We start from the raw sequence: 25,071 nt of genomic DNA, 5'->3' as shown, positions 1-25,071 counted from the left end.
CTCCCTCAGTACTACAGTGTTGTACTCTATTGGTATTGCCCTTCTCACTGTGCAGTGCTCCCTCAGTACTACAGTGCTGTACTCTATTGGTACTGCTGCTCCCACCACCCAACCCTCCCTCAAAGCCTATATTCACTAAATTTCAGAAGAATGAGGGATGACCCCATTAAAATCTATTAAATGGTGAAAGGCCTTGATGGAGTGGATGTGGAGAGGATGTTTCCTGTGGTGGGAGAGTCGAAAACCAGATGACACAGCCTCAGAATTGAAGGGTGTCCTTTTAGAACAGAGATGAGGAACAATATTTTTAGCCAGAGGGTGGTGAATTTGTGCAATTCTTTGCCACAAGCAGCTGTGGAGTCTTTATGCATATTAAAGGCAGAGGTTAATAGATTCTTGATTGGTCAGGGCATGAAGGGATATGGGAAGAGGGAAGAGGACTGGGGCTGTGAGGAAAATTGGATTAACCATGATGAAATAATGATGCAGCCTTGATGGGCCAAATGGCCTAATTCTGCTCCTATATCTTATGGTCTTATCCAAAGATGGAGGTCTCTGAGAATGAGCTTTCAGAGTTGCTCAGCACTAAAGACACAGTTATTCCTCATCTGTCTGCCCTCACAGGGTGATGGTGAGCCTCTCACTGAAACCCCTCCTATTCCCATGATGATGCTGGGTTGGGACTTGAGAATGTGACCCCAGAAACAATAAACTTCTGCCTCATACATCAGCTGACACTGTGACGTCATTGTGATGTCAATGTACATGAGCCACTGTAACACTGTTATTAAGTGATGGACATTGAGACTCACAGAGATCACTGTGTTACTGGGGCCATAATTACCAGCCAGGCTGAGACCAACTTCCAAATGTTCCCTTGATCTCTCAACTATCACACACTTTCCTTTGCTCTGCTCCTTTAAAATTTCTCAGCACTGAAGTGATTTTCACATTTTAAATTTTCCCAGTCTGATTAAAGCTCATCAATTTAAAACATTTACTCGCTTTCTCCCCAGATGCTGCCTGACCTGCTGAGCTTTCTCAGCTTATTCAGCTTTTACTGAAGACACTCAGAGCACTGGAACTGGAGTTGACAATTCACCCCCTCAAGCTCTTCAGTGGAATCATGTCCCAACTCTACATCCAAACTTAATGGGGTTTTGTGGGGGTCAGACCCAGATCCACCAGGATCCAGACACATATCTGGGAAATCTGCATCCCACTCACTCAAATAGTCAAACTGAAAGAGAAGGCATCAGCAGAGTCAATGAGGAGTCTGGGAGGTTGGAGGGAAGAGGAAACAGAAATCACCACCATAAGAATCTACAGTTGCTGTCAGTGTGTTTGGGAGCCTTGAAGATGAAGGTCAGTAATTAACAGCTGCAGGAACAGTGATGGTAAAACCCACTGGTTCTGGGACCGCCCAGTGTGATACAATTACCATGTAGGAACCCTATAGGAGGGTCTCATATAGGGAATGATAGGGAATGATATACCCCCAACATGGAAATCCTGTCCAAATACAAGGGTGACCAGTGCTCACAGCACCAGGTCCAATTTCCTCAGCAAGCAGTTTTTCCAAGTTCGTTTCTTGTCATTCGACCATGTACATGTAAACCACCAAACGAAACAATGTTCCTCCAGAGCAAGCGGCACAACACAGTACGTATAACTCACACACAACACAGAAAGTAACATTATCACAACTAAATTAACAAATAATAACACGCATTTCCTTCCGGAAAAGCAATTCCCAATAGTCAAACGAAATACCAGTCTGAAACAGAATTTGGTTTAAATTAGAGCGTGAAAGGTTGAGAGGAAACAGTATAGCAGGGCATTAAGTGGAGGGTTTGAGGGGAAGGTAGATCCTATGATGAGCAAATCTATACAAAGGGACAGACATGGCCAGGAATGTGAACACAGAGGGTTTGATGGACTGAAGTTTCTCTTATGTGTACAGCTGAAGAACTTAAAGCCTGGATCAGTACATGGAATTATGGTGTTGTGTCCATTACAGGACTTGATTGTAAGAGGGACAGGACTGGTAGCTGAACAGTCCTGAGTTTTGATGTTTGAGATGAAATAGAAAGGGATGCAAAAGTAGTGGAGGGTTTGCATTGATACTCAGGGAGAGGGTCACAGCTGCACTCAGAGAGGAAACATTGGAGGGCTTATCCACTGAACCTTGTGGAAATGTATGAACTTGAGTGAAGTCAAATTATGACATCATTGGAGAGGAGCTTGGGGAAATTAATAGATAGTTAGTAGTTCTGTTTGCTTCATTGCTGTGTCTCACTGGTATCACCTTTATGTACGCCACCAAGAGACAGAAGAACAAATACTGAGACAGATTATAAAAAGATGTGAAAGCAACAGGGTTGTTATAGTGAGTGACTTTAACTTCCTTATTATTGACTAAATTTCCTTCCTGCAGGAGGTTTAAGTGGGGCAGAATTTCTTCAGTACATTCAGGAATGTTTCTTGAATCAGTACACAATTTACCCAGTAGAGGAGGGACCATACTGACCCTTGTTATGGGAAATGAGTCTGGACATGTGACTGTTTTTTTAATAGGAGACCATTTGGCATTCGTGATCACAACTACTAACATTTTAAGTTGTAAATAATTATGTCTGGATCTTGTGGGAAAGTATCAACTTGGGTGAAGGCAAAGCGTGACATTTTCAGAGAGGAGCTAGGGGAAGTTAATTGTGAGTAGCTGTTATTGGACAAGTCCACAACTGACGTGGGAGTTGTTTAAGGACCAAATGATCAGAGCTCAGGACTGGCACGTTCAGGTCAGAAGAAAGAACAAGGATGGCAGGGTAATGGAACCCTGGATGACAGAGGGTTTTGAATTCAGTCAAAAAGAAAATAAGCTAATTCTAAGATTTCAAAAAATCAATGTTCAAAATACATTTGTTATCTAAGTATGTATACTACATAGAACTTTGAGATTGTCTCCTAACAGACAGCCACAAAGCAAAGAAACCCATTGGAACCTATTAGAAACAAAACACCATCAAACACCTAATGTGCAAAATAAGCAACAAATTTCCAGTCTGGAAAGGTCCAATTTAGGAAACAGAGATCAAATGGGGCCCTTGAAGATGGAAGTTGCAGGAGAGAACTCAGCAGAGCATAAGGTCGGCTAAATGAGGTCATGAAATGTCATTAGCAAGTAGGAGTAAAGAGAAATCTAACGCACTTAATACATACTTCAGACACAAGAGGAAAAGTAGGGAGTGTGTAGGACCACTCAAGATTAAAGGAGTGTATTTGTGCTTGGAGTCAGAGAATGTGGATGAGTACTTTGCATCGTACTCACCAGGGAGAAGGACATGGAGCATAGTGAGAACAGTTTGGACATGCCAATGTATAAGGACATTTTGAGATCAGGAGATCACTCAGCACTAATATCTTCAAAGCTCCAATCATATCTCTCCTTAGCTGTCTAATCTCCAAGGCACAAGCTCCAGTTTCTATAAAAGTTGCAGCCTCCACACAGACCCTGTGAATGCAATTGGTCACCTCCTGCAAATTCCAGCATCCACAAATTGTTGCCATAACTTCCCTTCCTTGGGATTTTATGATATCAGGGATTGCTATGATATGATATATCAGGGATTTTATGAAATGTTTTTCAGAAGTTCCATCACTCCGTCCGGTTTACCTATGTGCCCTCCAGTGACTTATAACCATATAACCATATAACAATCACAATCACAGCACGGAAACAGGCCATCTTGGCCCTCCTAGTCCGTGCCGAACCCTTAATCTCACCTAGTTCCACCTACCCGCACTCAGCCCATAACACTCCACTCCTTTCCTGTCCATATACCTATCCAATTTTACCTTAAATGACACAACTGAACTGGCCTCTACTACTTCTACAGGAAGCTCATTCCACACAGCTATCACTCTTTGAGTAAAGAAATACCCCCTCATGTTTCCCTTAAACTTCTGCCCCCTAACTCTCAAATCATGTCCTCTAGTTTGAATCTCCCCTACTCTCAATGGAAACAGCCTGTTCACGTCAACTCTATCTATCCCTCTCAAAATTTTAAATACCTCGATCAAATCCCCCCTCAACCTTCTACGCTCCAATGAATAGAGACCTAACTTGTTCAACCTTTCTCTGTAACTTAATTGCTGAAACCCAGGTAACATCCTAGTAAATCGTCTCTGCACTCTCTCTAATTGATGATATCTTTCCTATAATTCGGTGACCAGAACTGCACACAATATTCCAAATTTGGCCTTACCAATGCCTTGTACAACTTTAGCATTACATCCCAACTTCTGTACTCAATGCTTTGATTTATAAAGGCCAGCGTTCCAAAAGCCCTCTTCACCACCCTATCTGCATGAGACTCCACTTTCAGGGAACTATGCACAGTTATTCCTAGACCTCTCTGTTCCTCTGCATTCCTCAATGCCCTACCATTTACTCTGTATGTTCTATTTGGATTATTCCTGCCAAAATGTAGAACCTCACACTTCTCAGCATTAAACTCCATCTGCCAACGTTCAGCCCATTCTTCTAACTGGCATAAATCTCCCTGCAAGCTTTGAAAATCCACCTCATTATCCACAACACCTCCTACCTTAGTATCATCGGCATACTTACTAATCCAATTTACCACCCCATCATCCAGATCATTTATGTATATTTCAAACAACATTGGGCCCAAAACAGATCCCTGAGGCACCCCGCTAGTCACCGGCCTCCATCCCGATAAACAATTATCCACCACTACTCTCTGGCATCTCCCATCTAGCCACTGTTGAATCCATTTTATTACTCCAGCATTAATACCTAACGACTGAACCTTCTTAACTAACCTTCCATGTGGAACTTTGTCATAGGCTTTGCTGAAGTCCATATAGACTACATCCACTGCCTTACCCTCGTCAACATTCCTCGTAACTTCTTCAAAAAATTCAATAAGGTTTGTCAAACATGACCTTCCACGCACAAATCCATGCTGGCTACTTCTAATCAGATCCCGTCTATCCAGATAATTATAAATACTATCTCTAAGAATACTTTCCATTAATTTACCCACCACTGATGTCAAACTGACAGGTCTATAATTGCTAGGCTTCCTTCTAGAACCCTTTTTAAACAATGGAACCACATGAGCAATACGCCAATCCTCCAGCACAATCCCCATTTCTAATGACATATGAAAGATCTCCGTCAGAGCTCCTGCTATTTCTACACAAACTTCCCTCAAGGTCCTGGGGAATATCCTGTCAGGACCCGGAGATTTATCCACTTTTAAATTTCTTAAAAGCGCCAGTACCTCCACCTCTTTAATTGTCATAGGTTCCATAACTTCCTTACTTGTTTCCCACACCTTAGACAATTCAATATCCTTCTCCTTAGTGAATACCGAAGAGAAGAAATCATTCAAAATCTCTCCCATCTCCTTCGGTTCCACACATAGCTGACCACTCTGATTCTCTAAGGGGCCAATTTTATCCCTCACTATCCTCTTGCTTTTAATATAACTGTAGAAACCTTTCGGATTTACTTTCACCTTATTTGCCAAACCAACCTCGTATCTTCTTTTCGCTTTTCTTATCTCTTTCTTAAGATTCCTTTTACATTCTTTATATTCCTCGAGCAATTCCTTTACTCCATGCTGCCTATATCTATTGTAGACATCCCTCTTTTTCTGAACCAAATTTCTAATATCCCTTGAAAATCATGGTGCTCTCAAACCTTTAACCTTTCCTTTCACCCTAACAGGAACATAAAGATTCTGTACCCTCATAATTTCACCCTTAAATGACCTCCATTTCTCTATTACATCCTTCCCATAAAACAACTTGACCCAATCCACTCTCTCTAAATCCCTTCGCATCCCCTCAAAGTTAGCCTTTCTCCAATCAAAAATCTCAACTCTAGGTCCAGTCCTGTCCTTCTCCATAATTATATTGAAGCTAATGCTATTGTGATCACTGGACCCGAAGTGCTCCCCAACACATACATCTGTCAGCTGACCTATCGCATTCCCTAACAGGAGATCCAACGCTGCCCCATCTCTAGTCGGTACTTCTATGTATTGTTGCAAAAAACTCTCCTGCACACATTTCACAAACTCTAAACCATCCAGCCCTTTTACAGAATGAGCTTCCCAGTCTACGTGTGGAAAATTAAAATTTCCCACAATCACCACCTTGTGTTTACTACAAATATCTGCTATCTCCTTACACATTTGCTCTTCCAACTCACGCGCCCCATTAGGTGGCCTATAATACACTCCTATCAGTGTTACTGCACCTTTCCCATTCTTCAATTCCACCCAAATGGCCTCCCTAGAGGAGCTCTCTAATCTATCCTTCCAAAGCACCGCCATAAGATTTTCTCGGACAAGCAATGCAACACCTCCTCCTCTGGCCCCTCCTACTCTATCACACCTGAAGCAACTAAATCCAGGAATATTTAGTTGCCAATCACACCCTTCCTGCAACCATGTTTCACTAATAGCTACAACATCATAATTCCAGGTATCAATCCACGCTTTAAGCTCATCCACCTTTCTCACAATGTTCCTAGCATTAAAATAGATACATTTAAGATACTCTCCATCTCCTCCTCTCTTTCCATCCCTAACAATGCATTCAAATTTATTATCCTTTTCTTTCTTCTCCCCTACATCTTCGGGCTGAGCGCATCCCTTCTCCATCACCTGCCTATTTCACACACACTGTCTATTTACTCACACACTGTCTATTTACTTGCTCCACTGGTGAACTAACCTCCTCTCCCATAGTCTCCTCAAATTGTCTCCTGCCCCCCCATCTTACTAGTTTAAAGTCCGCCCTGTAGCCCTAGCAAACCTCCCCGCTAGGATATTGGTCCCCCCACGATTCAAGTGTAACCCGTCCTTCTTGAACAGGTCACTCCTGCCCCAGAAGAGGTCCCAATGATCCAGAAACTTGAATCCCTGCCCCCTGCTCCAATCCCACAGCCACGCATTCATCCTCCACCTAATTCTATTCCTACTCTCACTGTCGCGTGGCACAGGCAGTAATCCCGAGATTACTACCTTTGCAGTCCTTCTTCTTAACTGCCTTCCTAACTCTCTATACTCTCGTTTCAGGACCTCTTCCCCTTTCCTTCCTATGTCATTGGTACCTACATGTACCACGACCTCTGGCTCTTCACCCTCCCACTTCAGGATATCTTGGACGCGATCAGAAACGTCCCGAACCCTGGCATCAGGGAGGCAAATTACCATCCGGGACTCCCGGTCTGACCTGCATGTGTTCAACTGACCTGTGCTATGTTTCTGAACTGTTGATGTTTGGCCATTACTGTCTAAACCTCCAGCAGGTTTCCCTGCACCCAGTTGTGGGGCTGAGGACTGCAGGTGCTGGTGGTCCTGATAAAGCGTCTTACAATGTACTGACTGAGATACTCAATGCATTCCAACCACCCTGTAGAGAACTGAGTTCATTATTTTCATACAAGTTTATTTGACCACATACCTAAAATCGCAGTGCTGATGATCCAGGCAATGATGAAACAATTGAAGCGGACGATATCACAGATGGCTTTGAACTTCAACCAAATTCTGAATGTGTGAGAAACTTTTCAAAAATAAAAAGAAATGTACAGCATTAGATAACCACACAATATGAACGATTTAACACATGCATCAATGAACAAATGTCCCGGTAACAGAGCTTGACTCAGGTTGTTTCAATTGGTGATGATATTGCATGTCCTAAACATCAAGCAACCCAAACAACTCTGAAATGGATCAGATGTCAGAGCTTTGGATTGAAGGAGGTTCAGGAGTTCACTCACCACTGCAGCAAATGGGGAGCTCAGAGAGACACAAAACACAGTTTGTGGCTGCTACCAGGATTTGTTTTACATTCGATAACTTAGATAAACCCTCAGCCAGTGACTGTGCATGTGGAAACAGATAGACTGCAGCTTCTCTCTGGACATGTCCAGCAGATAAGGCAACAGCCACTGTCAATATTCTCTGCTATATTCCCTCATGATCTCAAGGGCTGAGACTGACATCAAGTTGCCAGTGTTAACAAAAACCAACCCCAGCTGTAACACTGAGGTTCCTCTGTTTGACTGTGAATCCTGTTCTGATGCCGAGGACTGGAACAGCTGCTCACAGCATCAGGCAGTGGCTTATTCCAACATTGAAACTAAACAGCTCGAGGGTACAGGCTGAACTGTCCAAATGCTGGGATATTTCATACAGATAAGGAGAGAGGTTGTCCAGGACATCCAGTGGTGAGCAGTGCACACGATCCAAGGACACCTCTCTTGTAGTGGTTTTGTTTACTTCCAATTGCTCTAATTGTGATAGAGGTGGAGAGCTGGTTTCTTATTTTGCAGCTATCAAAGTTCCCACCCTCTTCAGACCTCCACATTAGTGAAAAAGATTTTTATTCTCAAATAACTCACAAACGCACTTTCAAATTCCCAACCTTATAACCATATAACCACATCACAATCACAGCACGGAAACAGGCCATCTCGGCCCTCCTAGTCCATTCCGAACTCTTAATCTCACCTAGTTCCACCTACCCGCACTCCACCCATAACCCTCCACTCCTTTCCTGTCCATATACCTATCCAATTTTACCTTAAATGACACAACTGAACTGGCCTCCAGTACTTCTACAGGAAGCTCATTCCACACAGCTATCACTCTCTGAGTAAAGAAATGCCCCCTCGTGTTTCCACATTGTCCACATTGCAGGAATTACTGAGGTCTTTAATCAAACCCTCTTCATATCACCAAATCCCCTTTCCCCATTATAACTATAACTCATTCACCTGAGACTCTGCCCTTTAGCACAACTTCCATCACTATACACTCAAGATTAACAGGCCTGAACATTCTGCCTGATTAACAGGTTAAACCAATCATCAAAACATTCAGCTCTTGCCCACTGAACTGTTTGAAGATGAACTAGAATCCAAAGTTACCTTCCAGGTCATCACCTTGATGTTTTCCAACGATATGAACCAAACAGTGAATGCTTGTGTAAAAATAAAACAAGCTGCATCAGGTCTCAACCTGAAATGTTCACAACCCTTTTATCTCAGACATGAGAAAATCTGCAGATTCTGGAAATCGGAGGAATACACACAAAATGCTGGAGGAACTCGGCAGGCCAGGCAGAACAAAGCAGAGTCAATGTTTCAGGTCAAAACCCTTCAGCAGGATCATTTTGTGTGTGCGACCCCTTTACCTTCACAGATGATGCTGTCCCACCAAGTTTCTCCAGCAACTTATTTTCTGTTCCTGATCCCAGTGTCATCAGTCTCCCGTCTCCATGGAAACTTGTGGGTCAGAATATTCATCAGCTTCTCACCTTTCTCTTTGTCCTTGTTGCCCCATCATGAAATTTTATCTCAGTCTAGATTTTATCCCACGCCCTCTCCACATTAAAATTACCCATGAAGCATACCTTCCATTCATTACTAATTTCCCTTCCAGCACTGAATGTTAACAAATTTGACAGGACTGACCTTCCACCTATTAAACCTCTAACATTACCCCTCTCGTAGACCAACCACTAACCATTACCAACCCCCCAGACCCAACTTCAAGATCCCCACTGTCACTGTAATTGAGTTTCTCCATCAGCAGCCTACCTTTCCTAGTTACTAATCCTTGTTGGCATCTCCTAAATCTGTGGGAAATTTGATGTTTGAATGTTTGTGTTCCTAATCCTGTTACAGTAGTTACAGTCCTGTTTTGGTCACCCTCCTACAGGAGAGATGCCATCAGCACAAGAGTGCACAAGAGACTCATGAGGATGTTGCAAGACTTATAGAGTCATAGAAAAGTGCAGCACAGAAACAGGCCCGTTGTCCCAACTAGTCTATGCCAAACCATTTAAACTGCCTACTCCCATTAACGTACATCAGACCAGTGCCCTCATACCCCTAACATCCGTGTATCTATCCAAACTTCCCTTAAACATTGAAATCAAGCTTGCATGCACACCTTGTGCTGGCATATCATTGCAGACTCTGACAACCCTCTGAATGAACAAATTTCCTCTTAAACTTTCACCTTACACTTTCCAACTTTCACCCTTCCAGTTTAAGATGGCATTACTGAATGAATGTGACAGCTTACTGCTAGATCGAAAGCAAAGGAATTTGATTAAAACCATTATTAATAACAATTTACTACCACCACAAGCAAATGACGAAGCGAGTGAAGGCAAAAGAATTCACAGGATGTGCCCTGCTGGTGTGCTGCAAGATCAATGCACTTGGGGTTGAAGCTGTGCTGGATACAGTGAATGATACAGAGGGGAGAAGACAGGACAGAGGAGTCCAATATCCATCCAACCAACCCGGGTATGAGGATGGATCACTCTAAGTGCTGAGCAAATTGGAGAGGTCGAGAACGGCTCCTTCGGCAGTGAAATCCGGTTCTGAATCTAGGCCCACAGTGATTCACTGGCGGCGGGGCCCAGGTACTGGGTGAGACGTTCCGACAACTTCAACAACCAAGGTTCGGACATATGATGGCCTTTTTGGTGGGTTAATTTATTCTTTTACTTTCTTGTGGACATGTGTTTTTTTTATTCTTTGCACATTGGGTGTTAGATTTTTTTCAGATATCTGGGGTTAGTGCTTGTGTTCCTTTGTTTAATGGCTGCCTGATAGGGACAAATCTCAAGGTTGTATAATGTATACATAATTTGATAATAAAATGTACTTTGAATTTAAACACCAGCTCAGATAGTCTGGGGGTTTCTCTCTCCATGATGCTAATGCTGTGAGACTGCCCCTGGTTGCTGTGCTTTGTGTCTGTAAACTTTGCAGCTGTTTACGCTGCTAAAATAATGAAGTAAATACCGAGGATTTTGGGCCTACTCCGGCCTGTTCCAGGGATTTGGATCTAAAGACACAATTTGGTTTGGAATGCTGTTGTTGTTGCTCACTTCTCTTGTTTATATGATTTGTTTTGGTGTTTCTTCTTCTCTTTCACTGTGACACTGGGATCTCATTTTTTTCAATTGGGTTCTTTCGACTTCCTTGCTTTCTGATTGCCTGTAAGCAAACAAATCTCAATGTTGTATAATTTATGCATTCTTTGGTAATAAATGCACTTTGAAATATTAATCTTTGAAACTTAACCCATGACCTCTAATTGTAGATCCACCCAGCCTCAGTGGAAAAAATCTACTTACATTCACCCTATCTATACCCTTCATAATTTTGTATTCCTCTGTAATGCTCTGGTTCACATCTTTAATGGTATGTTGTAGGTATTCCATTTAGCTGCTCTGTAAGAGCTGCTGTTCTGCTTTCAGCCTGTTTGGGTCATTGTTGAAGATAAGGGATGATGTGGAATGTGTGCCTTCCAATTAGCAGGAGGTTTTTCTTGGTCAGAAACAATAAGGTGGGTCTTGGGCTTTTGTTCGAGAGAACTTGAAGAGAGAAGACGCTGGGGAGAACCTGTCAGAGCACACGATCCGGTGGGAGATCTGTTTGTTCAAGATGGATTCCGAGCGACGTTCGGAAGGTAGTGTATGCATTCACACTGACAGAGAGCCCAGCATGTGAGTGACAGAGAAGTACAAGATGAGCTCCAACTTGTGCACATTTGACTGTTTAATTAGAATGGGCCCTTTTCTTTTTGTTATTCTTTACTAACCCTTCAGTTAAAATTCATAAATATAATTCCTTTAATTGTATGCAGTGTACTGTCTGTTATTTCATGGCGTAGCAAATGACACAGCATCCACACAAACAAGGGGTTGGGGGGGGGGGATGGGCTCACACCTCAATCTCACACATTTGGCAGGGCCGGGGACTGTCTTCCCCAGACTTATGCAGCTGAGGAAACCAGAGTGTTTCATCTCTATCAAATCTCCCCACAAACTTCTATGCTTCAAGGAATAGTCCGAACTTATTCAACCTTTCCTTCTAACACAGGTCCTCCAATATCCTTGCAAGTTTTCTCTGCATTTTCAAACTTATTTATATCTTTCCTGTTGACAGTTGCACACAATATTCCAAATTAGGCCTCACCAATTTTTATACAACTTCAACATAACATCCCACTCCTGTACCGAATACATTGATTTAAGAAGACCAATGTGCCAAAAGGTATCTTTATGACCCAGCCGTACTGTGATGCCACTTACAACGTATTATGGACCTGTATTCTCAGATTCTTTTGGTCTGCCATGCTCCTGAGTGCCCTATGACCTACCCTGATCGGTTCTCCCGTAGTGCAATATCTCACACATGTCTGCATGAAATTCCATCTGCCATTTTCTCGGTTGGTCTAGATCCCACTGCAAGCCATGATAGCCTTCCTCGCTGTCCACAATACCCATAATCTTGGTGTCATCCACAAATTTAATGATTCTGTCAACCACATTATCATCCAGATTGTTGACATAGATGACAAACAACAACAGACCCAGCACCGATCCCTGTGAAAGTAAATTTTCAACACAAGTTATAGTTCAAGAATAGTAGCAAAACCTTCAGCTCCTGGCATTAATATAATGAAAAGTACTCTTTCAAAATTATTTACATCTTTCCTGTAGGTAGGTGACCAAAACTGATACTCCAAATTAGACCTTAACAAATTCTTATACAACTTCAAATTAACATTCCATCTCCTGTACTCATTACTTTAATTTATGAAGGTCAATATGCCAAAAGCTTTCTTCACGACCCTATTTAATTGTGCTGCAACTTTCAATGAATTATGAACGTGTATTCCCAGATCCCTTTGTTCTACCGCATTCCAGTACCCTCCCATGAACCCAATCGGTGTCACCTGCATACTTACTGATCCCGTTAACCTACTATCATCCAGATCAGAGATATTGATGACAAACAGCAGATCCAGTGTTGATCTTGCAACACTCCACTATTCACAGGCCTCCAGTCAGAGGCAACCACTGTCTGGCTTCTCCCACAAAGCCAATGTCTAATCAATTTACTATCTCATCCTGAAAGGCAAGTGTCTGAACCTTTCTAACCAACCTCCCATGTGGGACCATGCCACATGCCTTACTAAAGTCCATGTAGACAACATCCACCACCTTGCCTTCATCAGTTCTCCGGGTAACTTCCTCAAAGAACTCTTAAAAAATTAGTTACACATGAACTATCATGCACAAAGCCAAGCTGACTATCTCAAATGATAAAGCATCTTCTGATCACGAAGGAGCAGAGAGATTCAGCGATAAGTTTGCAAAGATCGTCATTGATGAATATCTAAAACCAAAACAAGTTAACAATGCTGATTGTTTTAAATAAAAATAAAACCGTAAAAAAATTAAAATAAAAATATACTGTAAAAGTGTACTGTAACGTTTTAATGAAAACATGGCACTGGATGTGGAGACTGAAATCCTGCTGTTGTTTGCTGTTCAGCAGCTGATTCAGGTATTCTCTGATGCTGCTGGGCTGCTTTTATTACCCTGCACACATTATATTTTCATTATATTAGTGTTATGTAATAATTTTTACTGTGACGTACAGATTGTGATGAACAAGTCTAAGACATAGTCTGCTTACTGATAGCACATAAATTCAGAGTCGGAAATGATGGCGATCCTAAACTGTCTCATTATATATTCCAAAATCTGACCAACCTTCTGGCCCCGAGCATTTCAGAGAAGGTTTACTCAACCTGTATATTGTGTTTGAGGCAGCAACATCAATAACACTTAAAAGGTCCCGGACCAGTCAGGTGTGGGGCCTTTAAGGCTCATCGCCATGTCTGAAAGTGAGGCTGGAGAGGGGAATCCAAGCCAGGCTGAAACACAGGGGGATGAGGCCTCCTCTACCCGGCTTCCTGTGGCAAATGTACCGTCACTGGAGAACAAAATCACAGATCAGAGGGCAAGACTGCGACATCAGAGGCAGCTGAGAGTCTGCTTAATTGTATGCTTTATGGAAACGTGGCTTTCTCCAGACACGCCGGATGCAGCAGACAGACCAGAGGGATTCACGATTCACAGAATGGACCGAACTGCTGACTCAGGGAAGGCAAAAGGAGAAGGTGTGTGTTTTATGGTTAACTCTCTGACGTGAGTGGTTTGAGCGGTGGGTGATCTGGGAAGGGTCCAATGTAGCTGGAAGGTGGGATTTCATACGATCCATTACCAGCTGCTCAAAGCACTTCATGATTGTTGAGGTCAGTGCCACTGAGTGGTAATCAATTCGGCCAATTATTGTCCCTCTCGGACACTAAAATGATGGTGGCTGCCTGGAAACCTGCAGGGACAGTGAACTGTTTCAGAGAGATGGTAAAGATGTCTGTTAAGACCTGTGTTAGCTGGGTTGGACAATCCCTCTGCATCCCACCAGGTCTGTTGTCTGGCCCTGCACCTTTACATGGGTCATGAGAAACCACATTTGGTCAGATTACAGATTGATGAGCATCTGCAACCAGTCTGAGTTGGCATCGGGGACCAGGGTCGACCACGGGAAGAGTGAGGCCACTCTCTTCAGCATGGTTGTTATTCTGGGTGGGGTCTGTGACTCGTGGTGTTTTGTAGGTATCTGTGCTGGGACCTCTGTTGTTTGTAATGCAGAAGTGACTTGGGTGGAAATTTAGATGGAAACTTTTCTGATGACAAAAAAGAATATTGGCAGAGTTGCAGACATCATACAGATATTGTGTGCAGTTTTGTTTGCCCAGTTGTTGGAAGGCTGTGGAGGCTTTGGAGAGGGTGCAGAAAAGCTTTACCAAGATGCTGCCTGGATTAGAGGGTATAAACTATAGAAAGGTTGAGAAAATTCGGATTGTTTTATCTGGTGTGTCAGAGGCTGAGGGAGGTAACAGACAGAAGTTTATAAAGTTATGAGAGGAATAGGTAGGGTAGACAGTCAGTCTTCTTCCCGGGGTGAACATGTCGAATACCAGAGTCTGTAGCTTGAAGATCAATGGGTAAAAGTTTAAAGGAGATGTGCAGGGCAAATTATTTTACAGAGTGCCAAGTGTCTGGAGTGGGCTGCCAAAGATGGAGGAGCCATTTAAAAGGCATTCAGACAGACAGAAAAATCTGCAGGGGATGGAGGGATATGGATCGTGTTCAGACAGAAAAATCTGCAGGGGATGGAGCGATATGGATCGTGTTCAAGCAGAAGAATCTGCAGGGGATGGAGGGATATGGATCGTGTTCAGGCAGAAGAATCTGCAGGGGATGGAGGGATATGGATCGTGTTCAGGCAGAAGAATCTGCAGGGGATGGAGGGATATGGATCGTGTTCAGGCAGAAGAAACTGCAGGGGATGGAGGGATATGGATCGTGTTCAGACAGAAGAAACTGCAGGGGATGGAGGGATATGGATCGTGTTCAGACAGAAGAATCTGCAGGGGATGGAGGGATATGGATCGTGTTCAGGCAGAAGAATCTGCAGGGGATGGAGGGATATGGATCGTGTTCAGACAGAAGAATCTGCAGGGGATGGAGGGATATGGATCGTGTTCAGACAGAGGAATCTGCAGGGGATGGAGGGATATGGATCGTGTTCAAACAGAAGAATCTGCAGGGGATGGAGGAATTTGGATCATGTTCAGCACAGACACTCTGCCTCAGGGCCGGTTCCTGTGCTGTACTGTTCCCCGTGAAAATCCTGAGGGTCTTGACAGAGTGTCAATTGTTCAAAGTTCAAAGGGAATTTTATTATCAAAGTACATAAATATCACCATATCCAACCCTGAGATTCATTTCCTTGTGTGCTGCCCTGCAAATCTCTAGAATAGTAACTATAACAGGATCAATGAAAGATCAACCAGAGTGCAGAAGCCAACAACTGCACAAATGCAAATAAATAACAAGTGCATGAGATAATGAGACAGAGTCCTTGAAAGTGAGATCATTGGTTGTGGGAACATTTCAATGATGGGCCAATGAAGTTGAGTGTAATTACCCCCTTTTGTTCAAGAGCCTGCTGGTTGAGGGGTAGTAACTGGTCTTGATCCTGGTAGTGTATGTTTCATGTAGATGCTCTCAATGGTTGGGAGGGCTTTACCCGTGATGTACTGGGATTAATCTATTACTTTGTGTCGGATTTTCTGTTCAAAGACAGTGGTATTTCCATATCAGGCTCTGATGCAGCCAATCAATATGCTCTCACTACACATGGATTACCTCTTCTGAAGGCTGTCATCAGTTCACTGGTCTTTCTGACACTGAGTGAGAGGTTGTTGTTGTGACACCACTCAGCCAGATTTTCAATCTCCCTCCTGTATACTGATTCATCAACACTTTGATTTGGCCTGTGACAGTGGTGTTGTCAAGAAACCTGAATGTGGCATTTGAACTGTGCTCAGCCACAGTCATAAGTGTAAAGCAAGTAGAGCAGGGTCTAAGCTCACAGCCCTGTGGTCACCTGTGCTGATGGAGATCGTGGAGGAGATGTTGTTGCCAATCCGAACTGACTGAGGTTTACAAGTGAGGAAATTCAGGATCCAATTTCACAGGGTGAGGCCAAGGTCTTGTAGCTTATTGATTAAATTTGAGAGAATGATGGTATTGAATTCTGAGCTGTAGTTAATAACGAATATCCTGAAGTTTGCATCTTTGCTGTCCAGATGTTCCAGGATTAAGTGAGGGGCCAATGAGATGGCTTCTGCTCTGGACCTGGTACTCCATTAAAGGAAATTGGAGAGGATCCAAGTCACCTCTCAGGCAGGATCTGATACTTTTTATCACCCACCTCTCAAAACATGTCATCACTGTCAATGTACCTCAGAGCAACTGGGCGATTATCATTGAAGCAGGTCACCACACTCTTCTTGAGCACCAATATAACTGAAGCCTGCTTGATGTAGATGGATACCACCCACTGTCGAAGCAAGAGGTTAAAAATCTGAGTGAACACTCAGTCTGAATTGATCAACTCAATCTGAGTTGATCAGCACAGGCCTTTAGCTGTTGGTGATCCCATTGTTGAATGAAGTTTGGTTTGGACCTTCAACTTAGCCTGTGAAATGATTTTCCAGAGATCACATCTGTCCCTTGTATTGTTTTCTTGGTTTCCAGACTTGAATGCCTCTGATATGGCCTTCAGCAAATTTTGGATCTCATGGTTCATCCAGAACTTGTGATTGGGGAAAACGCTGAATGATTTTGTGGGGACACACTCGTCTACAGCTGATTCAGAAAAGTCCATTATAACCATGGTGTATTCATTCAGATCTCTAGATGGGCATTTGAACAGTCTACTGCTTCAGAGCAATTGCATAAACACTCCTCAGTCTCCCATGACAATCTCTTTGCTGTTCTAATCTCTGTAGCTTTGCTTTTGTAGCTGCTGTCTGTATGCAGATGGGAGAAGTATAGCCAAGCGATATGATTATCAAATAATGGTCTGGGCAAGGAACAGTAGGCATTCCTTATCTCAGTGCAGCAGTGGTCTAGTATGTTGGGACCGCTAGTGCTACAGGTGGTATGCTGGTGGTAACTGAGCAGGGTTTTCTTCAAACAAGCCTCGTTGAAATCTCTATCATTTGAAATGATTTGGGATGGGCTGTTTCTAGTTTGCAGGAGACATCATGCAGTGTCATGAGTGCTTGATTATAGTTGGCTGCTGCTGGTCTATAAGCTGTGTTGGTTAGGGTTACAGAGGAGAACTCCTGAGGTAAAAAGAAGGGACAACATTTGATTGCTAGGTATTCCAAATCAGGGGAACACAAGGCCAATAGAATTGTTATGTCAGAGCTGAAACATTGAGTGTGTGTTAATAAGGTTCCTCTACCTCTTCCTTGATCTCATCAATGAGAAGAGGGCATATCCTGAATGATGGGGGGTGGGGCCTTAATGATTGATGGCGCCTTTCTGCGGCATTGTCTTTTGAAGATGTCCTGGATACCAGGGAGGCTGGTGACCATGATGGACCTGACTGAGTTCACAACTTTCTGCAACTTCTTTCGATCCTGTACAGTGACCCCTCGTACCAGAGGGTGATGCAACCAGTTAGAAAGCTCTTCACAGTACATTTGTAGAAAGTTCTTAGTCTTTGCCGACATACCAGTTGTCCTCAAATTCCTTATGAAATATAGCCACCATTGTGCCTTCTTTGTAATTGCATCAAGATATTGGGCTCAAGATAGATCCTCAGAGATGTTGACACCCAGCAACTTGAAACTGCTCCCCCTCAGCAAGCTGTTTACTGTTTACCTATGCTGCACACTACATGCACTCTGAATTATGTTTTATTAATGTATTTGTGGTAATAATTTGTTTTCCGTGCTGTGAGTGATCTGTGTTTTGTGGGTGCACCGTGGTCTGGAGGAATATTTGTTTCATTTGCTTATATTATGTATAGTCAGATGACAATAAACTTGCACTTGTGTCATATTTAACTGAAGATAATTTTAATACATGTGTAGTCAGTTCACTCTACAATAAATGTGACATTCTGATACCTTCTCTGATTACTTGCTGAAGCTGACCTTGTCCCAGTTGCTAATGATACCCAATGAACCCAGCTCCCTCTGCATCTGCAGCCTCTCCCCATTTCAGTAATACACTCCTTCGTTTTGCCTGACAAAATGAACAATTCCACATTCTGCCACCTTACACTCCATTTGTCAGATGATTTGCTCATTCTCATTACTCTATCCCTTTGGAAACTCCATATGTCCTTATCACAATTTACTTTCCTCTTCATGGTGGTGCCAAAATTAACCACCATATCATTGGTAATTTCATTTCCCTCAGCAAGAACGTTACAGAACATTATAAAAATCTGCATTCCCAGATCTAAACACAATGGCATCCACTTTTACATCTTGACAACGGGATATTAGATACAGAGGAGATGTCAGGGTTAAGTTTTTTTTTACACAGAGAGTGATGAGTGTGTGCAATAGGCTGCCGGCAGCGGTGGTGCAGGTGGAAATGATAGGGTCTTTTAAGAGACTCCAGGATAGGTAAATGGAGCTTAGAAAAATATAGGGCTATGGGTAAACCTAGGTAATTTCTAAGGTAAGGGCATGTTCAGCACAGCTTTGTGGGCTGAAGGGTCTGTATTGTGCTGTGGGTTTTCTATATTTCTATGTTCCTAACCAAAAATGACCCACTTATGCTGACTGCCTTCTTTTTGTTTGTCAACCAACATTTGTGACCATAATTTACATTTTCTACAATAACCTTTGATATTACACCATAGGAAATTGGAAATCTAAACACAGTTGATCCACCTTTACCCACAGTGTGTTATCACTGCAAAAATAGATCAAACATGATATCCCTCTCACAAAACCATGTTGATCTTCACTGATTCGGAGATGTTTGTTTTAGGTGCCCTGTTATAATGCTTAATGATTAAAATCTCATCTGTGCTCTCAGAACCCATTAAATCTTTATACCTCACATTCCCTGAACCAGTTCTGCAACAGTTTAGTCCAGATGCATTTGAGATTTCTGCACTTCTCTAACTCTCTCCTCCTGTGAACTCCTGACCTTCATCATTCCACCACTGGTGTGTGTGCTTTGATTTACCACAAAGACAAAACTCTGAATTTCCCTGTCTGAAACTCTGCACTTGTGTTCCTCCTTTCAAACCGAACTCTATGTTCAGTCCAGGGTCACCTGCATCATTATTGTTCCCTCTGACTTGCTGACATATTATTGTGCAATTTGCCTCTGAAGCTTCACAGTACTTTTCATCATATTAATGCCAGGAGCTGGAGTTTTTGCTGCTAATCTTGAACTATAATCTGTGTTGAAAGTTTATTTGTGAAGTTCCTCAATGAGAACATGAGCAAGGAATAACAATATTTTGATGTTTTATAAGCTGAAAAACAACTTGGGGGTAAAAGCCACAGAGTTGAAAGCTGCTGTTGAATGAAAATGTTCTTGTAAGTATCCAAGTGAGACACAAGTGTCCTACCCATTCCCAACATTGCCATTGTCTGGTTCATGGGAGGAAGCTTTCCCTCCATCCTCAGTACCAAACTGATTTTGTGTTACATTGAAGTTCAACACAATGTGAAACACAAATGAAATGAGTCAGCTCCTCTCAGGGTCCTTTCTATTAAAAACTCTCTGGAGTCAGTTCAGAGACAATTCCCAAATATTTCCAGGCATTCTGTGTCACTACAAAATATCAGCTCCTAACTGGGATGACATCACCCAAATGTAGTAGACTGGATAGGACAGGAGATGGCACAGGGTGTTGATAAAACTATTTTCTTTTTGAAAATATGCCACATTTCACATGCTTGCAAATTTATACCCATGTGTGTTAAACAATGATAGATACCTGTCAGTGATCCCCTTATCTTAGTCACATACAGAAGTGCTCTAATATAAAGTGAAGAAAGCTGCTGTCCAATGATCATCACACCAATCACTACAAAGTCCATTGGGGAAAGGCCTGCAATTAAAAATAAATCAAATAAACAAACATGTTACAAAGCTCCAGAGAAATGTCAATGAAAACTTCCAGTGGTTGCAACAACCAAACTCTTACACTGATTTTCTATTGAAGGGAAGATGACAATTCCCACCCAATGTGCCAACCTGTGACCCAGTCCTGCACCAACAGACCCTGAGATTAACAAGACTCTGAACTACAATGCCAGGCAAGAATGAATAATTCACGGTGCCCACTCTAATTCCCACATGGGTCTTCAGCCCATTCTTCAATGTCACCTGCTGCCAATTTCTGCACTGGTTACTCCTTCTGGTTCCAATGGCCAGATCTTAAGGAGTTCATTAAGGTCAATAGCTTCTTTCTCCCAACATCAACATAAATTTCATGGAAAGTTGCTGAAATATCCATTCCAAATCTGGCCAGTTTCCATAGCATCCTCTGCTCGTAACTGGAGGTTCAATGCCAATTCTTCACTGGTAGTAATTCCTCACCAGATGCATTCTACATGATTGCAACCTAATTTCCCTCATTTCCTGATGTGGTAACAGTCCATCGGAGAAGAGAAAGCTGTACACGGCATTCATCGATCACTCAGACATGTCAGTCACTGTCACCAGCTCCGTCACTCCAGATGTTTGTGTTGGAATGTCAGATGGTGAACAGTGGAAGGAAACAGGAGTGTTTCTGACAGCTGCTTTGACCCTGCATATCTATTGACTGATGTACATAGATTGAAAAATTCAGACAAATTCTGTGAATGGGGTCAGTGGAAATCTACATTAACTCTGCCCACCATCTTGATGAATCTTTTCTGCATTTGTTCTATTCTAATCACACCATTTTTAAAGTGTGGCTACATGATTAGAACAGACTACTCTAGGCGTGGCCTAATTAAAGATTGTACAGTTGTAATGTGACGTCCCAACCTTGTACTCAATGCCCTACTGATGAAGGCAAGCACACCACCCACCTTCTTTACAATTCTGTCTGTCTATGTCACCATTTCCAGGTGACTATGTACTTGTCCTAAGTTATTTACCATCTGCCATTCCTGTACCCACTTATGCAGTTGATCTAGGTCTTGTTCTATACTTGGGTAACTTTCTTCACTGTCCACTATGACATCAATTTTGCTGTTGTCCATGGATTTACTGATCATGTCACCTATATTTTTGTCCAAATCATTAACGTCAATGACAAAAAAACAGGGCACCAAGCACTAATTACTACACTACACTATTTGTCATCCATTGCCACCTCTGCATCAGACAACCAAGCTAAATCTGTTTTGGTGATATTGGCTGGAGAATTATTTTCTTGGATACTGGTGAGAACTTTATTGCTCTTTAGGAAATATCACCAGGTGATCCATTACATTCTCCCAGGGAACATAAATGGTTCCTTGGTTTCATGTCTCATCCAAAGGCAGAGGTGTACTGGAGTGTTAAATTATCAGACCAGGACTGCATTCTGTGCTGTTTACTCAGGCATAATTGGAGTTTTCAAGATGTTAATGATAGATGGAAGCTATTTCCATATGTTGGGACTGAGAAACATTACCACAGAAATTCCCTTACAAAGCACCATTTTGATTCAATGTATTACAGTTGTGATTTTCTTTTTCCAGAGTGGAAATGCTCTCCACAGAAATTCAATAGTGTACTGTGTACAGTGGTCATCCTCACACCCTAATGGGGTTTCCACATCCGGAACACTGGTGATGTCATTTCCTGTGCAACATCCTCCTGTCGGGAAACTGCAGTGTCATTAGACTGGAACTTGGAGATGCTCCTGACTACCTGCCATGGTCTCCTCTCAATGAGTAAATGTAGCCTCAGTAACACCATCTGAAGTCCCCATCACTTGTTTAAATGGCCAAGACCAGACTTCTGAAAATGCAACACTTCCCTCGCACTGGTTTGGGGGATGTGGGTCCTGTAGTTACTCCCCTCAGCTTGTCCTGAGAGGCTGATATTGAGCATCCCACTGGAATGTCTCATGATGGGAACTGGGTAGAGACTCCAGGAAACTAACCCAGAGACAATAAACTACTGGTCTCTGTGTGCTGACAATGTGATATCATTGTATAAAAACAATAAAACCTCAATCAAATCCGGCTCTTTAGCAGCCTCTCAGGATTAGGAATACCATGGTTCTAAAGTAAATATTATTATTATTATTCAAATTGTATTATTTAGCTGCATATTCCCAGAATTATTTTGTTCTCCTTAACATTTGTGCAAACTATATTAAACAATTGTGAATGATGAGAGTATTGGTCACGTACCTTCAACCGCTATCCAATAAATTAATGCAATGTATATGGCGGTAAGTGACAAAGTATTACAGATCCACAGGCTTAGAAAATAAAATCTGTATCCCAGATGCCCTGTGGAGAAATAAAAAAAGAATATGAAAGCCGTTAACAATCGATGCAGACTGATTATGACACTGGAAGCCATTCTGGACATCAATCAATGCTAGCTCCCCAGGGAGAAATCACAATCCCACCCTTGTCACCACTTTAACTGTTACTCTCTCACCCCAGTTGCTACCAATGGCAAACCCTCCATCTCATCTCCCCCAAATGTAAAATATTTAACAGTAAATGTCCTTGCTGAGAACTGTTTTAAACCATCAGATCCAGCTGCACCTGATTCAGCATCATCAGTCTTCCTCCCCATCACTAAATTATCTGTTCAAAGATTAACCTGAGGTGCAAGAATAATCCCTGATTTGCTCTTGTCTCTGTAATTTTGCTTCCAACAACATGTTAGATGCCCATCGATGGGTGTGACTGAGACTGACCACCTGTCTCTGTGGTTCCCTCCCATCCCTTTGCCCCCCGGATCAATGTTCCCAAATGTTCCTGTTGCCCTGGTGTTGAAATTGCATCTCTCTCTCACTGGATTCTATCCCATCTCAGTTCTAATTTCAGTTTATCTACAAAGCCACCATGTGTCTGTGTCAGGCTTCGTGTCTGTGGGCTCACTTCCATCAACTTCAGTTCAGAATGTTATCTGTTTAATTTTATTGTTTGTATTTTTTTTTGCACATCAGGTGTTTGACGATCTTCTTTTTAATGGTTTCTATTGTGTGTCTTTGTTTTGTAGCTGCCTGTAAGGGGACGGATCTCAATGTTGTATATCGTACACATACTTTGATAAGTATGTTCGTTAATGTGAATATCTAATCAGTCAATCATGTGGCAGCAACTCAATGCATAAAAGCATTCAAATATTGTCATGAGGTTCAATTGTTGTTCAGACCAAACACTAGAGTGGGGAAGAAATGTGATGTGAGTGACTTTGACAGTGGAATGATTGTTGGTGACAGATGTGGTGGTTTGAACCTGCAGAAACTGCTGATCGACTGAGATTTTCATGCATAACAGTCTGTAGAGTTTACAGAGGATGGTCCAAAATGCAAACAAAAATTAGAGCAACAGCTCTGTGAGCAAAAACATTTTGTTAATGAGAGAGATTGGAGGTGGATGGCCAGACTGTATCAAGCTGACAATAACTCAAATAACCACATGTTACAACAGTTGTGAGCAGAAGAACATCTTTGACAAACAACATATTGAACCTTGAAGTGGATGGGCTACAGCAGCAGAAGACCATGAACACACACTCAGTGGCCACTTTATTAGGTACAGGAGGGAGCTGATAAAGTGGTCACTGAGTGTATCAGATAAAATGCTGGAGGTACTCAATAGTACAAACAGCATTTTTGCAGAGATTTGGTGTTTCTAGTCACAGAGAAGAGTGACAGGAATCCTGAGAAATAAAAGAGAGAAAGAAAAACAATAGTGTACGATACACTGCAGTTGCTGGAAATTTGTAATAAAAAAGAATCCTAGATTTCCATTTGTGCATCTGTGGAGAGTGGAAAACAGAGCTTTGGTTACACACTCTGATCGTGTATCAGAAGTGGTCAGTTCTAACATAAACTGGGATGGCCGGTTATCTGAAATTGATGAATTCATTATTGCAGCTCTTGGGACTCAATCTGAAATAAGAAATGCTGCTCCTCAGTAGGCTTTGCTGAAACTGGAGAAAGCATTAGCGGTGGACCAATCAATTCGAAGAGAGAGAGGAGTGCTCAGACACAGTAGCTCAACAACTTGCAAGGATGCTCAGAAAGCCCCGAAATGAAAGAAAGACACTGTCTAGCCGAGCAGTCATTGAAGGAGTGGTCATCAGAGTAGTACAAGTCAGAGTAGAAGTGCTTTGGCTCATCAGAGCTGTGGCGAGGATGGGCCTGGACGAGGTAGGTTACTTTTTTCCCCTCTAACTAGAATAGTGGGCATGACTGTGAGGCCAATTTTCTGTTCTCGTGTCAAATATGGGATAACCAGGAGATTTCCAGCCTCCCTGATGGCCACATCTGTGCGAGGTATTGAGCTGCAGCTCCTTAGAGACCGAGTTAGGGAACTGGAGCTGGAGCTCGATGACATTCAGCTTGTTAGGGAGAGTGAGGAGTTGATGAGCAGGAGCGAGAGGCAGGTATTTACCCAGGGCCACAGGAGACAGATAAGTGGGTGACCATCAGGAGAGGGGAGGGAGGGATTCAGGTAGTGGGGTATCTCCTTTAAGAATAAGTACTCCATTTTGGGTGCTGTTGTTGGGGGGCAACTTACCTGTGGTAAGCAATAGTGGCCATGCCTCTGGCACTGTGTCTGAACTTGT

General features: G+C 42.6%; 1 protein-coding gene across 1 annotated transcript in view; it reads right to left on the bottom strand.

Moving 5' to 3' along the window:
• The window catches only part of LOC132394515 (uncharacterized), a 122,602-nt gene that overhangs the window by 65,330 nt on the left and 32,201 nt on the right, over positions 1 to 25,071 (bottom strand). Inside the window, exons 6-8 of the mRNA XM_059970783.1 lie at positions 22,668 to 22,769; positions 20,267 to 20,380; positions 7,507 to 7,608 (exon numbers count right to left, since the gene is read on the bottom strand). Coding sequence (XP_059826766.1) covers positions 7,507 to 7,608; positions 20,267 to 20,380; positions 22,668 to 22,769 — 318 coding nt within the window. The remainder of the gene's footprint in view (positions 1 to 7,506; positions 7,609 to 20,266; positions 20,381 to 22,667; positions 22,770 to 25,071) is intronic.

The sequence above is a fragment of the Hypanus sabinus genome, chromosome 5 (assembly GCF_030144855.1).
Source record: "Hypanus sabinus isolate sHypSab1 chromosome 5, sHypSab1.hap1, whole genome shotgun sequence".
NCBI classification, from domain to species: Eukaryota; Metazoa; Chordata; class Chondrichthyes; order Myliobatiformes; family Dasyatidae; genus Hypanus; species Hypanus sabinus.
The sequence above is the reverse complement of the archived record's forward strand: the minus strand, read 5'-3'. Positions and strand labels throughout refer to the sequence as shown.